The 16,073-nt window shown below is 49.8% G+C and overlaps 1 protein-coding gene across 3 annotated transcripts in view; it reads right to left on the reverse strand.

The window, feature by feature from the left end:
• cd2ap (CD2-associated protein) overlaps window positions 1-14,620 on the reverse strand; it is a 35,996-nt gene extending 21,376 nt beyond the window's left edge. For 2 of the 3 annotated variants that reach the window (XM_030345134.1, XM_030345133.1), the window contains exons 1-5: window positions 14,315-14,620; window positions 6,550-6,710; window positions 2,167-2,368; window positions 661-761; window positions 93-213 (exon numbers count right to left, since the gene is read on the reverse strand). In XM_030345134.1, coding sequence (XP_030200994.1) covers window positions 93-213; window positions 661-761; window positions 2,167-2,368; window positions 6,550-6,710; window positions 14,315-14,318 — 589 coding nt within the window. In that variant the 5' untranslated portion in view covers window positions 14,319-14,620. Of the gene's footprint in view, window positions 1-92; window positions 214-660; window positions 762-2,166; window positions 2,369-5,609; window positions 5,762-6,549; window positions 6,711-14,314 lie in introns of those variants that run through there. The other variant, XM_030345135.1, reaches the window with a different exon arrangement.
• Window positions 14,621-16,073: the final 1,453 nt, after the last annotated feature.

A 16,073-nucleotide genomic window follows, 5' to 3' on the forward strand; every position in this document is an offset into this window, starting at 1 on the left:
GCTTTGATGTCCCCTCTGCTGTCCCTGCCTCACCTGGTCTGTGTCCAGGTGTGTGTTGTGTGTGTATGTGTGTCCGTGTGTGTGTGTCTCACCTATCTCGTCTGATGCCGAAGCAGTTTCGGCAGTCTCCTCGTCCTCCAGCTCTTTGACAAAGTTGGAGGGAAACAGACCGGACCTGCCGTTCACAGAGCCACTCCACCAACCCTCCTCCACCTGACAGACAGACAGACAGACAGACAGACAGACAGACAGACAGACAGACAGACAGACAGACAGACAGACAGACAGACAGACACACACACACACACAGACAAGAGACAGACAAGAGACAGACAGACAGACAGACAGACAGACAGACAGACAGACAGACAGACAGACAGACACACACACACACACACAGACAAGAGACAGACAAGAGACAGACAGACAGACAGACAGACAGACAGACAGACAGACAGACAGACAGACAGACAGACAGACAGACAGACAGACAGACAGGTTTACAGGTAGTTCGTGGACTTAGGGCTCCAGTCCCAGAACCTCAACCACACAGTTAAGCAACGTGGCTGAGCTGCGAGGCTAAGCTACGAGGCCACGCAGCTCCATGGCTAAAGGGGGCAGGGTGCTAGGAGTGAGGTGCGTCCTCGGGTCGAGTCCTACCTCCTCGTTGATGTCCACCAGCTCCCCCACCGCCAGCTCCAGCTCGTCCTGGTTCTGGGGGGCGTAGTCGTACAGGACCCTGCACTGTCGCGGACGGGGCTCTGCAGACACAACACCGGCGCTCAGACGCCTGCTCCACCCCTACTCCACCCCTTCTCCACACAGCTCCACCCCTTCTCCACACAGCTCCACCCCTTCTCCACACAGCTCCACCCCTTCTCCACACAGCTCCACCCCTTCTCCACCCAGCTCCACCCCTTCTCCACACAGCTCCACCCCTTCTCCACACAGCTCCACCCCTTCTCCACACAGCTCCACCCCTTCTCCACACAGCTCCACCCCTTCTCCACACAGCTCCACCCCTTCTCCACACAGCTCCACCCCTTCCCCACACAGCTCCACCCCTTCTCCACACATCTCCGCAACCGGCTCTACCACTTCAACCCCGCACGGGCGTGTTTGCACATTCACCCGCAGTGCATTGTGGGGCTTTTGCCAAGGTGAAGTTCACCGAGGACAAACCCCACTGAGCCAAACTATAATACTGAATAATACTTCACTACTACTGCAGACAGACTCACTCAGACTTACTCCTACCCGCTCCTTAATGACCTGTCTCTGTGCTGTCTAACCCCTACCTGCTCCTTAATGACCTGTCTCTGTGCTGTCTAACCCCTACCTGCTCCTTAATGACCTGTCTCTGTACTGTCTAACCCCTACCTGCTCCTTAATGACCTGTCTCTGTACTGTCTAACCCCTACCTGCTCCTTAATGACCTGTCTCTGTACCCCTACCTGCTCCTTAACGACCTGTCTCTGTACTGTCTAACCCCTACCTGCTCCTTAATGACCTGTCCCTGTACTGTCTAACCCCTACCTGCTCCTTAATGACCTGTCTCTGTACTGTCTAACCCCTACCTGCCACTTCCTCATATTGCGGTGTGCTGTAATGCTTGTGGTAGTGCAGCAGACCACAGCCTCCACCAGGGGGCAGTGTGGGATGGCTTTATCCTCAGCGGGTCAGGGAGATTCCAAGAGATGAGTCAACAGTGCTGTCTTCATTGTGATACTTCCACTCTATTTAGCGCTCTAAGACACTGAGACGCACCATGACCCCTCCAACATCAGCAGAGTGTTGTGTGGTCATACCCTGCGCGGCTATTTCTGTGCTCGAGGTTTGAGCCATGACAATGGATTCCCTTCACTAACTGGTTACACTGCATGTTGACCGCCTCCATTTATGAACACGTTATGGTACTGGCGCGCACGCACGCACGCACACGCACACACACACACACACACACACACACACACATCAATCATATGTGGATATCTGGCTAGGAGTGGAGGTCTGATGAGGGTGGGGGTGTGGTTAAAGGTGGAGGGGGTTGGGGTGGTGTAACCTACTCTTCTTGGAGGGGGAGGGGGTTAGGGATATGGGTGGAGGGGTTAGGGTGGTGTAACCTACTCTTCTTGGAGGTGGAGGGGTTAGGGTGGTGTAACCTACTCTTCTTGGAGGCCTGGCCGTGGGGCTGGAACCCGCCCATGGGGATGTGGCTCATCCTCTGGACCATGTTGGCCACCGTCCCTGGCTGCTTCTCCCGCCGCCGCGCCTGGCACAGCTCCGCCTTGGCCTCCACCTTGGCCTCCACCTTGGCCTCCACCTTGGCCTCCAACTTGGCCTCCACCTTCTCCTCCTTCTTCAGCTCCTAGGAACGGCCGACAGGTCAAAGGTCAGACAGATGAACAGAGAGTTCAAAACCTGAAACCTTGAAGTCCCGAGTGTTTAACGCATCGTGGAGAACACACAGCGACAGGGGGCGGAGTCAGAGTGGCATGGGGGCGGAGTCAGAGCCAACTACAAATCCAAGCAAGGGTTTGCAACTTTGTGTACATTTTCAGTGCTGTAGTTTGATGTGGAAGGTACGCCACATGGAGCCTTGTCTCGGTTGTCCTGGTAATGATCCTTGAATATGTCGCCACGTCCCTGCACAAAACGTACAGGGAAAAGCCCTTTCCCTGTACGTAAATCGCCTGAGAGTAAAAAAATCCTTAATTTGCGCATGAAGAGAAGCAGTACAAACTGACGCCACCTTGTGCACAAATGCTGACTCTGCTCTCGCACTCACAAAGTGTTCTCTCGCACGCCTTGATATTCTTTCTCCTCGCACGGGGATTCATTATGGTACTAGGTGGACGTTGTACAACATTCAGCAGACACTTTTGGCCAAAGCAACATACAACCATTCATACACATATGGCGGAGTCAACCATGCCAGTGTGCGCACACACACACACACACACACACACACACACACACACACACACACACACACACACACACACACACACACACACACACACACACACACACACACACACACACACACACACACACACACACACACACACAGCGAAAGCCAGCTCGTCTGGAGCAGTCAGGGTAAGGTGTCTTGCTCAGGAACAACTCAACAATCATCTTGGAGGAGCTGGGGTCAAACTAGCAACCTTCTGATTCTAAGTCAACCCGCTCTGCCTCCTGTTGTATCCCCGATTGTGATTGATCACATGCGGCCAGACAGGTCCAAACCCCTCTTTGACACCTAGGGTAACATCAAGCCCACATTAGCCAAGACTGCTTCAGAGCAGGCGTCTCAGAACACGCGGCGGAGAACGATAAAGCCCAGCGCTGCACCACAGACCACTGGCAGTTCTTAATAAAACATGTTACCAAGCGTTACTGAGAGCAGGATTATCAGGGCCAGTGAACCATAGCCAGCCTTGAAGATGAGCAGTACTTGAGTAAATAGAACAGACCGATTATATTGTTAAGTTATAATAATATAACAGACCAGGAATTATAAATATTGAAATGTAGGATGCATCAGAGAAATGAATACTGCACTAACCCGCTGTAGCCAGTGCCGTAGTTATTTGGTGTAATGATGACAGCAATGGTCTATTAAAATCTCACTGATCAGTGCCATCTGTGTTCATGTATATTGTAGTAAAAATTAAATAGAACAATAGAACAAAATTCTCGGGAATCAGAGAAATCAACAAGATAGGTTACAGCAGCGACCAATGACGTTTAGAGATAGAGTGTCTGGGTCCGCCCACTTAGGGCCATAACAATAACCACCGCGAGAGCAGAAATAACATCAGAGCGAGCAGCAAAACACTTTATGTGCTCGTCCAACAAATCGTTTCCTTCTCAGTCTTTATTGCTGGGTTAGCAGCAGAGGAATATCGCCTCTCAGGAGGGCAGTCAAGGTGCTCGTAATAATGATGTGTGCCCGGATGTCTGAGACGTTTTTGCTCGTGAATTTTGGCATGGATATGCCGCCAATACTACGCCCAACACTTGTTGGTTTATGCTCCTGATTCGTCAGAGGGTACAGACGCAAGACCAAAGGCTGTTTGAACTATGGATCGACCGATATGGATTTTTTAGGGCCGATACGATACCGATATTTTTTCATCAGCCTTAGCCGATACGCCGATACCGATATTTAGAGCCGATACTATTTTTTTTTTTTTTTTTTTTTGCTCCCTCAATCATAAAAATTACACTGATAACAAATGTTACAAGTCTCAATTAAAAAAAAGGAACATTTATTGAACTTCAATATAAAAAACTATATTTAACTAATAGTAAAAACAGGTGAGGTAGAACAAGTAAAAAAAATAAATAAAAAAAATCGGCGAAAAATCGGCCGCGTATCGGCCGATACCGATACACGTAAAAAACGCGAATATCGGCCGATAATATCGGCCAACCGATATATCGGTCGATCCCTAGTTTGAACTACCTGACGTGATTGACGGCTAAACTACCCTACTTGATTGACAGCTCAACTACCCTATATGATTGACAGCTCAACTACCCTACGTGATTCACAGCTCATGCTTTGTAAAGGAGTTCAGTTAAGTTAATTTAAACGACACCATAGACCTCTGGTCAGATGTCTATGCGTAATAACACGGGTTTAGAATGAGCGTACATAACAAACTCTGTAGGTGGCAAAGGAGTAAAAGCTGCGTCACGTTATGAACTACACACTTTTTCTATCTACTGGGTTTTTCATTGTCGGTGCCGTTAAAGTAGCTTTAATAATCCTTTACTACTTTAACGGCACAGACAATCCTATCCAATAGATAGAAAAAGTGTGTCGTTTAAAACGTGACGCAGCTTTTACTTCTTCGCCACCTACGGAGTTGGTTATGTCTTATCATTCTGAACCCCGTGTTATTACCCATAGACATCTGACCGAGGGCCCCGGAGCCTCGGAGGCGGGGCCTATTCTTCAGAGGTCTACGGTATCCTGACCAGTGGGCGGAGACGTCTCTCCCGTGGTCCCAGGTCGTTCTGGAACTCCTGACCGGCAAACGGGAGGCATGTCGGCCAAGTGCGTTCCTGAACTCAACGTCTCCCATCCCACTGCCCCGTCTCCCACCCAAAGCAAACAGTAACCCTGGCAACCCGCTGCCCAACAAGGCTTGTTCCACATGACTCATCACGTGTCACCGTGGCAACGGCTCAAGGTCCAGACTCCCAGAGGTGAGGTCAGGTGGGCGGGACCGCAGACGAAAACACTCAAGTTACTATAAACAATATAAAAACAGTACTAAACTAGCAATACTCTACAGTACTAAACTAACAATACTCTACAGAACAGTACTAAGCTAGCAATACTCTACAGTACTAAACTAACAATACAAGCCTCAATACCAAACTAATGATAAACTAGTACACAAAACAATATTGAACTAACAATACTTAACTAGCAATACTCCCTTGCTGAAAAGGAAATGCATTCTATACCTATCACACACACACACATAAAGTGTTCTCACACATTAACCCAGACACACATCACCCTAAACCACAGAAACCAAGACACACAGCGCAGAAAGACACGGGACAAAACACAACACAACACAACACACCTGTTCATCCGCTGGAATGAGGCTGGGACATTTCAGCTCTAAATACAAGAGGTCGTCTTCAGACATTATCCAACGATACCAGACAAAACACACACACACGTATATACAGAGAGACAGAGAGAGAGAGAGAAAACGAAAGAGAGAGAAGAAGAATATCCGGGAGCAAAGAGCAGCTATGACATCACAGCCAGAGGTTTATGGATAAGCGATGATGATCACCAAGAACAGGCCCATTAGTGGAGTACCTATCCCACTGGAGGGAGGGAGCGAGGGGCATAGACTGAAAGAAGGAACAAACAATATAAATACGAGTTCCCGCCTCCATCAAGATGACAGCGACAAGGAGAGGAAACGACTCTTCAGTCGTGACTCTTGACTGAAGATGATCGGTGAAACGTTCCCCAGATCCTCAGATAAAGTCATCCAATCACCAGACGGACGCTCTCCAATAGACTGAACAACCCACGCGCTAACGCTGCAGTCGTCCTCATAACACGTCACTATTCATCTGGTCCTCAGACAGAACGACAGACTCATGTTCTTTAACAGACAGAACGACTGACAGACAGAAACACACACACACTTTATCACAGACAGATCCATGTTCTTTAGCAGACAGACAGGCCGACAGACGCACGTTCCTTTTCACACAGATCCATGTTCTTTAGCAGACAGACAGAGAGACAGACAGACACACGGATCCATGTTCTTTAGCAGACAGACAGACAGACTGATTGACAAGACCCATGTTCTTTATCAGACAGACTGACAAACTTGTTCTTTAACAGACAGACAGACAGAGGTTCGTTCAGACAGACAGACAGACAGACAGACAGACAGACAGACAGACAGACAGACAGAAAGACAGACAGAGGTTCGTTCAGACAGACAGACAGACAGACAGACAGACAGACCCCCCCCCCCCCCCCCACACACACACCTTGACGAAGTTGTCGGGGAACAGCCCCCGGCGTCCGTCCAGCTCCCCCTCCATCCAGCCCCCCTCCTCCTCCACCCGCCGCACGCCCACGATGACATCACCGGGGCGGAGCGTCAGCTCGTCCTCGTGGAGCGCCTCGTACTCGTACTCCACCAGCACCTCTGCACCCGCAGGAAGAGGGCCGCCGCACGCAGGAAGAGGGCCGCCGCACGCAGGAAGAGGGCCGCCGCACGCAGGAAGTGGGCCGCCGCACGCAGGAAGTGACCCGGGAAGGGGGGGGGGGAAGAGAGAGAGACAGAGAGACAGAGAGACAGAGACAGAGAGAGAGAGAGAGAGAGAGAGAGAGACGGAGACGGAGAGGGAGAGGGAGAGGGAGAGAGAGAGAGACAGAGAGACAGAGAGACAGAGAGAGAGAGAGAGAGAGACGGAGAGGGAGAGAGAGAGAGACAGAGAGACAGAGAGAGAGAGAGAGAGAGAGAGAGAGAGATGAGGATGGCAGGGAATGAGGGACAAAAAAGAGGAGAAATGTCAGAGAGAAAGAACAGATGATTTGGTTAGGAACATGGACCATCTTCATCATCATCATCCACCACCACCCAATGCCCTCCCGTGGTCCTGAAAGAAGGCTATCTATCTGAAGGCACAGGAACAACCCTGGACCCAAGTGTCACGATGCGGGGCTTTCTAACCTAGGATACAAACATGGAAACGATATCTTGAAAAATATCGATATTAGCTACCATATATGATACCACTGGGGTAATATTGAGGGCATATATTTTTTGATTTTTATTAGAAGATAAATATAAGGCTATAACATGGTTACGACGGCAAAATTACCAGCGATTACTGCGAGAGACTGCACAGTGATTGAATGAGAGGAGGGGGGCTTTATGGCCACAGCGCTGGGTGTCGGAGACACACACACACACACACACACACACACACACACACACACACACACACACACACACACACACACACACACACACACACACACACACACACACACACACACACACACACACACACACACACACACATCACTACTGCGTGGAAATGAGTACTGGGACCGTTTCATATATATTCAGTATTGATGATCTACTTTTGAAAAAACTAGAATCAAGAAACTAAATCTCTTCACTTGACACTTGGCCGAGGCTGCTGTAGATGAAGACATCATGTTAAGGTACCGTCTGCCCCCTAACAAGGCCAGCCCGGTCCAGTGTAGCTCCTCCAACGTGGTGGGGACGGATGAGGAGGTTAGAGGGTATTCAGACTTCAGAGGGGGTACTCAGTTGGCTGCAATCTGCAACCTCACCACTAGATGCCACCAAAACCCTTCACACTGCACCTTTGAAAACACCCAATAACATGAGGCGAGAACCGCTGCATTAGAGGGTGATGAAGAATCTGTACGACTGCGAAACACACATCCTACAGACCTCCATCCTTTAAAACAATGTTGTTTACCGTAGCCTCAAACAGGCCTGAACTCCACAAACAGGCCTGAACCTAACAAACAGGCCTGAACCTAACAAACAGGCCTGAACCTAACAAACAGGCCTGAACTCCACAAACAGGCCTGAACCTAACAAACAGGCCTGAACCTAACAAACAGGCCTGAACTCAACCAACAGGCCTGAACTCAACAAACAGGCCTGAACTCAACAAACAGGCCTGAACTCAACAAACAGGCCTGAACTCAACAAACAGGTCTGAACTCAACAAACAGGCCGGAACTTAAAAAACAGGCCTGACCTTAATAAAACAGGCCTGACCTTAACAAACAGGCCTGCCAACAATGCTAACAGGCTAACTGACTCAAAAATAAACACGCTAACAAGCCAACAGGCTCACATGCCAATGGGCTAACATGCTTAAAAGCAGACAGGCTAACAAGCTAACAGGCTTGTGGCGTTCTATCAGTGCAGCGGACCTGAGTGTTGTCATGGAAACATCTGGTCGATGGTTGCATTTGACCGTTGTTCATTTTGGATTTGTAGAGCATGGACTGTTAACATGCAGATGTGTATCGTCATTGATAAATAATGCACACACACAAACACACTCGCACACACACTCACACACACACACAACACAAACCCACACAAGCTAAAACCCATATCAGAACAGGGTAGCACACACACACACACACACACAACCCATATCAGAACAAGGTTACACAAACCCACACAAGGTAAAACCCATATCAGAACAGGGTAGCGCCACACACACACACACACACACACACACACACACACACACACACACACACACACACACACACACACACACACACACACACACACACACACACACACACACACACACACACACACACACAGGGAAGTAAACTGACCAGTCGGATCAGGGTATTCAAGTACATTGTGTTATAAATGGTTAATGTGTTTTGTGGAGCTCTGCTACTGGTCTAGAGCGCTCGCTCTGCGACAGGTGCAGAGCGAGCTGGCGCTCTCCGTGGGAGCGGTTCAGGAGCAGGGTGTCATCCCAATACACACACGGGTCAGGGTCTGCAGCTGGGTCACGGGTTAATGACAAACCAAGAACACAAGGAAGTAGAGACCTCCCCACACACACACACACACACACCAGGGTGAAACCCATATCAGGACAAAGTAACACAAACACACACAAGGTAAAACCCATATCAGAACAAGGTAACACAAACACACACAACCCATATCAGAACAAGGTAACACAAACACACACAACCCATATCAGAACAAGGTAACACAAACACACACACAAGGTAAAACCCATATCAGAACAAGGTAACACAAACACACACAACCCATATCAGAACAAGGTAACACAAACACACACAAGGTAAAACCCATAACAGAACAAGGTAACACAAACACACACAACCCATATCAGAACAAGGTAACACAAACACACTCACACACACACTCACACAACCAATATCAGAAAAGGTAAAACCCATATCAGAACAAGGTAACACAAACACACACAACCCATATCAGAACAAGGTAACACAAACACACACACAAGGTAAAACCCATATCAGAACAAGGTAACACAAACACACACAACCCATATCAGAACAAGGTAACACAAACACACTCACACACACACTCACACACACAACCAATATCAGAACAAGGTAACACAAACCCACACACAAGGTAAAACCCATATCAGAACAAGGTAACACAAACACACACAACCCATATCAGAACAAGGTAACACAAACACACACAAGGTAAAACCCATATCAGAACAGGGTAACACAAACACACACAACCCATATCAGAACAAGGTAACACAAACACACACAACCCATATCAGAACAAGGTAACACAAACACACTCACACACACACACACAACCACACACACACACACAACCAAAATCAGAAAAGGTAAAACCCATATCAGAACAAGGTAACACAAACACACACAACCCATATCAGAACAAGGCAACACAAACCCACACAAGGTAAAACCCATATCAGAACAGGTTAACACACACACACACACACACACACACACACACACACACACACACACACACACACACACACACACACACACACACACACACACACACACACACACACACACACACACACACACTATCAGAAAAGGTAAAACCCACATCAGAACAGGGTACCCCACACACACTAAGAGACTAAACACACGGCGCTACTCAGACCGTGCACGCCCCTTCTGCTGGTCAGGACGTCTGCGTGGGCCCAGACGTGCGGCCCTCCCAGGCATCAGCAGCGGGTCACCCTAGCAACTCGTGCACGCGCTCCGTTTGGTTTTGTTTCAGCCAGATACCAGAATAAAGTGAAAGCACCAGGCCGGCTCAGAGCCCTGAGCCACCGCCGGTTGGGAAACACCGACGGCTCCCGGTGGGGGGGGAGGCCCCCGTGGTCAGACACCTCGGCCCCCCCCGCCCCCCCGCCCCCCGGTGGGGGGGGAGGCCCCCATGGTCAGACACCCCGGCCCCCCCCGCCCCTCCGTCTCCCGGTGGGGGGGGAGGCCCCCATGGTCAGACACCTCGGCCCCCCCCGCCCCCCGGTGGTGGGGGAGGCCCCCGTGGTCAGACCCCCCGGCCCTCCGTCAGGTTCTTCCCGACAGGAAGCCGAAGGAGCAGAACTTCCAGGTCAGCACTTCCTATCTCCTTACACAGCGCTTCCTGTTTAGGGGCGGGGTCAGAGACGGCCTCCTTTAACCCTCAGACACTCAGGGTGGTGTTGGTGGGTTACCAGAGAGACTGGGGAGGGGAGAGGTGGGGGCATGCAGGTAAACAACACACACACGCACACACACACACACACACACACACACACACACACACACACACACACACACACACACACACACACACACACACACACACACACACACACACACACACACACACACACACACACACACACCTGCCTGTGGTGCAATAAGAACCAACCAGAGACGATTCAAACCCCTAATCACGGGAAAGAACGACTGCAGCCAACACCTTGCCGTGTATAAAAGTGTAGCATGATGTTCAACCTATTCAACCTTAGCAGGTAGCCCTGGCATATATCCATAGCATGTAGCCCTAGCCTACAACCTTAGCACGTAGCCCTGGCATGGAACCATAGCATGTAGCCCTAGCATAAAACCGTAGAAGGTAGCCCTTGCATTCAACATTAGCACGTTGTCCTATCACACAACCTTGCAACCCTATCGCACAACCGTAGCATGAAGCTACACTTGTAGGTAGAAGACTATGGGCTGAGGCTAGCACCGCGGGCGTGTTGGGACACAGCGCTACGTTCCACCGGAGGCTAGCTCTGACAGAGAGAATTCCTTAGTGAGAGCTTAGCCCACCTCAGTGCATCCCCCTCCGGAGCCCTGGGGCAACATCCACTAATATCAGAGCCGTTAATCATCCCAGAAGGGGGTTCTGGTTGCCAAAGCAGAAAGTACAGCAGGACAGTAAGATTATAGAATTATAGGAAAATTAACATATGACGACGAGATCTATTTTTAAGTATTGGTCTTCATTAAGCTGTGACTGACAGCAGTAATTAAGGCGCAGGTAGGTGCTCTGATTCAGAGTGGCCCAGGGACCAGGAGAGGACAGTATAGCGCCCACCCAAGCACCGCGGTAGACTTGGGCGCCAAACCCAAAACCTTACAGATGGGGTCCGACACCCGAAACCACTACACCAACCAGCCCCCACCTTAACTGCCACCCTCGATGTAAGAGGAGAACCAGGAGGGAAACGAGGATTTAAAACCGGATGAGCATGCTGTTTCGAAAGTTTGTTTAAAAGATGTTTGGACGCGTACTTTCTGCATCCCCCTAGTGTTGAGAGACCGATTCATACTGCTTTAGTCCTTAACTCCTCGTCATGACTGTCCCCACTGAAGCACCATCGTGTTTAGAAGACACCCTGCATGCCTGGCTGCGCACAGACGTAGGAACTACAGAAGTGGAGTAGATTGGATCTATAACCCGTTTCACAGCATAGCAAGGAAGCTGAATAACAGGCTAGTCACTCTAAAAACACTCAGGGAGCTGGGGGGAGACACCGGGCTGGGAGATTGCCGAGCCCAACGGGTTATACTCCTCCATGCTTCCACACAGGACACACGCACAGAGATGAACCCCCGTCAGCAGCATCAGCAACATACTGTGCTGCTCCTCATTTTACAGCATCACTCATCACAGGCGCACGACCCTGGCTGGGAGACACACAGGCAGGTCAACCCGGCTGTAGGGCAGGGCAGGCCCTGCGTCTGGCGTCCAGCCCTGACTGTAAAGCCCGGGCTGAACGGACCGAGGGGGAGACTAGGCCCTGAGGCAAGGGGGCATAACAGGTCCCGGTCTCTGGGTCGGGAGGGGGGGGAGACGGGATGGAAGGGGGATGAGATGATTCGGAGGGAGGGGGAAAGCTACATCACACACACGTTAGAATCCAAGCACAGGCTGACCGCGCACCAAGGCTCGTGACACAGTTTAAATGAGCGTGCGTGCGCGCCGGCGCACCCGAGTGTCACACTTTACGGTGGCCCTACGAGGAGACAACCGGTGTGAACCAGGAACAATGTGGTCACCGTTCACACCACAATCTGACGCGGTTCCGAGCACCTCGGAAATGTTGAAGCTCTGTAGGCAGAGGAGACAAACATTGAGTCCGCGGCCACGTCAACGGAGACTAAACACGCCATGGCTGTGAGTGACAGCCAGGCAACTTAACACAACAACTACCGTTGTTTTTATAGTGTATGTGCGACACATTGAGGCACAGGAGTGACTTGTCCCAGGTTCTGCTGTCCTGTAAATACGCTCCCATGCAGACGACGTGCTGCTCTTTCTACTCAACAGTCAACACTCAGCTGAGCGAGGGAGTATTCTGGTTAATTTAAAGTGAGCAGTGAATGTTTGTACACCAGGAAACCAATAAATTAGCTTTAACCCAGAACTGTGGGAACGGGTGTGTGCTTGTGCGTTTGTACGTGTGTGAGAGTGTAGAGTGTAGAGTGTGTGTGTGAGGCAGTTACTGACTGTATGTTAACCAAAGGGGGGGTTCCCGACAGACCAAGTAGCATAGTAGCAATAGCATACTGTATATCAGGAGGTGAAGGGAGGAGGGCGGAGGGCGGAGATGTGGTCCGTGTGGTGGAGCAGGGTGTGGGGACCTCGGCTGTCAAACGGAAAGTATGTCATGTCCTCTACCTCCAGCACTATTCACTCACTCACAACCACATTCTGCCATTTACCTTCCCTGGGTGGATGAACTCACTACTCAGATAGATGGGTATCTCTGCACACATGACGAATACGACTGGACTTCAGCAAATCACTAACAAATCAAATTCACTAACTAATGATTCAATCTGCTATCAATGGATCGATGCATAGAGTTAACCTGCTGATCGTTCACCAATAATCCATAATAGTCACCATGTCATTCATGTGTAGACTAAAGATCATAGCATTGAGTGAAAAAAGGAATGCGGCCCAACCTCTAGCAAACAGGCGAATTAGTTAAGTACTGATTAACTAACTGGTAAACTAGCTTACTAGACTAACTAGTCAGCTAGCCTGCTGGCTAACTAGCGGGCTCACCAGCTAACTGTCTGTCAGACTGGGTGAATAGGTTAAGCAGCTAACTGTTGTGCTAACTTTATGCTACCAGACCCTGTGGTCAGGACTGTATTTACACTGCGGCTCCACCGGTGGTGAACATCATGATGGGAAGGGAGATCCACACGCGCCACATCACTACTCTGCGCGCTCACTACTCTCTGCTCACTACTCTCTGCTCTCTACTAGGTACTCTCTGCTAACTACTAGGTACTCTGTACTCGGTACCCTCTGGTCACTACTAGGTACTCACTATCCTGCATTCACGACTCACTAATCGGTAGCGTTCAGTACTGGGGTCTCAGTACGCACTACTCAGTACTCGCTACTCACTATTCGGTACATGGTACTCGGATCTCAGTACTAGGGTCTCAGTACTCAATCATCAGTACTCACTAATCGGTACCAGGTACTCGGTAATATTAGCACTCGGTTTCATTAGTCACTACTCGGGTCTAAGTACTCACTAATCGGTAGTCACTGATCGGTACTCGGGTCTCACTACTCAATACTCGGGACTCAGTACTGACTAATCGGTAGTCGGGTCTCCGAACTCACTATTCGGGTCTCAGTACTGACTAATCGGTAGTCGGGTCTCAGTACTCACTACTCGTTACGGAGTACTCGGTACTCACCCATCCAGAGACTCCCAGATATCACAGGTCAGGAAGCTCCTCGTTATCTCGCTTCTTTGTCGACGTCCTCCGCCCGTTTCCTGCCCGCCAAGTCTGTGTTGATCCGCACGCCGTCGTATGTCCATCCGTCCCGGGCAGAGAGCGACGTCTCTCCCGCTGGAGGAAGTTCAGGAGTCTCCACCTTCACCGCTGCCACCAAAACACCACCTAGCAGTGGGGAAACCTCGCGATGGTTCCCCCGAACACTCCCGCGAGAGGAATGTCCGGTGGAATGTGGAAGCAGTCTGTCCATGGAGTGGGAAGGGGGGGGGGGGAGGAATGGCTGTGTGAGTGTGAGTGTGCGTGTGAGTGTGTGTGTGTGTGTGTGTGTGTGTGTGTGTGTGTGTGTGTGTGTGTGTGTGTGTGTGTGTGTGTGTGTGTGTGTGTGTGTGTGTGTGCGCGCGCGCGTGTGCGCGTGCGTGTGCCCATTAATAGCTATAATTAATAATAACTTGTATTATCTCGAAGTAGAATATATATTTCTACATAATATATAGTCGCGCTTGCATACCATATAGGCTACTTTCGGCTACATCATTTACTTTAGGCTATATACAATATCCTTTTGGCTATATATAATACACTTTAGGATATATATAATGCAGTAAAAGGCTGCCATTTCCGAAGCAGTGTATCTGACTGCGCAGTGTGTATTTGCGTGTGTAATGTGTGCATTTGCGTGTTTAATGAGTGTATTTGCGTGTGTGATCTGTGTGTTTGTCAGTGCGGTTATTAAGTGCCGCTGGACGGAGGCCAGCGGGAAGTGTCTGAGCGGATAGCGGTCCTGACCGAGCCGCATGCAAATTACGGAAACCACAGACGCCGCAGGGTGTTTGAACCACTGGCAGCCGGACCCAGCCCGTGGGGGTCGGATTACACACTGGTTATTAGTTAGGAAAACATCCGTTTTCGGTCCTAAAAGTTAAAGTTTAATTATTTTAATTTACGTTAATCAAAGCATGACTGTGATGGAGAGTTGGGACAGTCCGTATTTATCTTTAAATCTTATATATTACATAAACCTCACAAACATGTCCAGGCCTAAACGTTTGTAATAAAGACGATTGTTGCTGTCTACGCCCACGTTTATAATTAGCCTACAGCTGGTGGAATTTATTTAATAAATCAAAACTGTAATCAATCGTGTTCACTCAAAATGAAACCTGACCACACTTCTCCAGTGGTTGGAGCGCCCTGCACATATTTATAGTTAAATAGTGACAGCGTGCGGTGCTGTTGTGAAATGCATTGCAGTTTTTTCCATTTTCAAAGTTTCCATTACATAATCCGACTCGACTGCGGTTCCTCTGTCTTTATTAATATTATGTGGCAACCCCGGTCATCGGTGGCTGGGATTCTCGAGCGCTCAAGCAGGGTTGCGGTGCAACGGGTTTATTACGTGCAGCCCACTTAAAAAGGGGGAAATCATACAGTAACTTAGTTTCTTCCACAACAGGGCAAAAGGGTGAGGGGTCTCCTGTCCGGTCCGTCGGTGAGGTCGGCGTGGCTACCGCTCCCGGCTTCTCCCGCTCAGTCCGCGACTGTATCCCACTCGGCTCCCTCCCGGCACGAGCCACATGGCTGAGAGAGCCCCGAACGACTGAAGAAACAGGCTATTTAAGCCCTGCTTCTACACCTGTTCCTGTGCTCTGCATCTCCTCAATTGGCACGGGCCAGCTTGCCACAATCTATCTCAATAAATAGATAAAAGTTATTAATT

Source organism: Gadus morhua, chromosome 21 (assembly GCF_902167405.1).
Source record: "Gadus morhua chromosome 21, gadMor3.0, whole genome shotgun sequence".
Lineage (NCBI taxonomy): Eukaryota > Metazoa > Chordata > Actinopteri > Gadiformes > Gadidae > Gadus > Gadus morhua.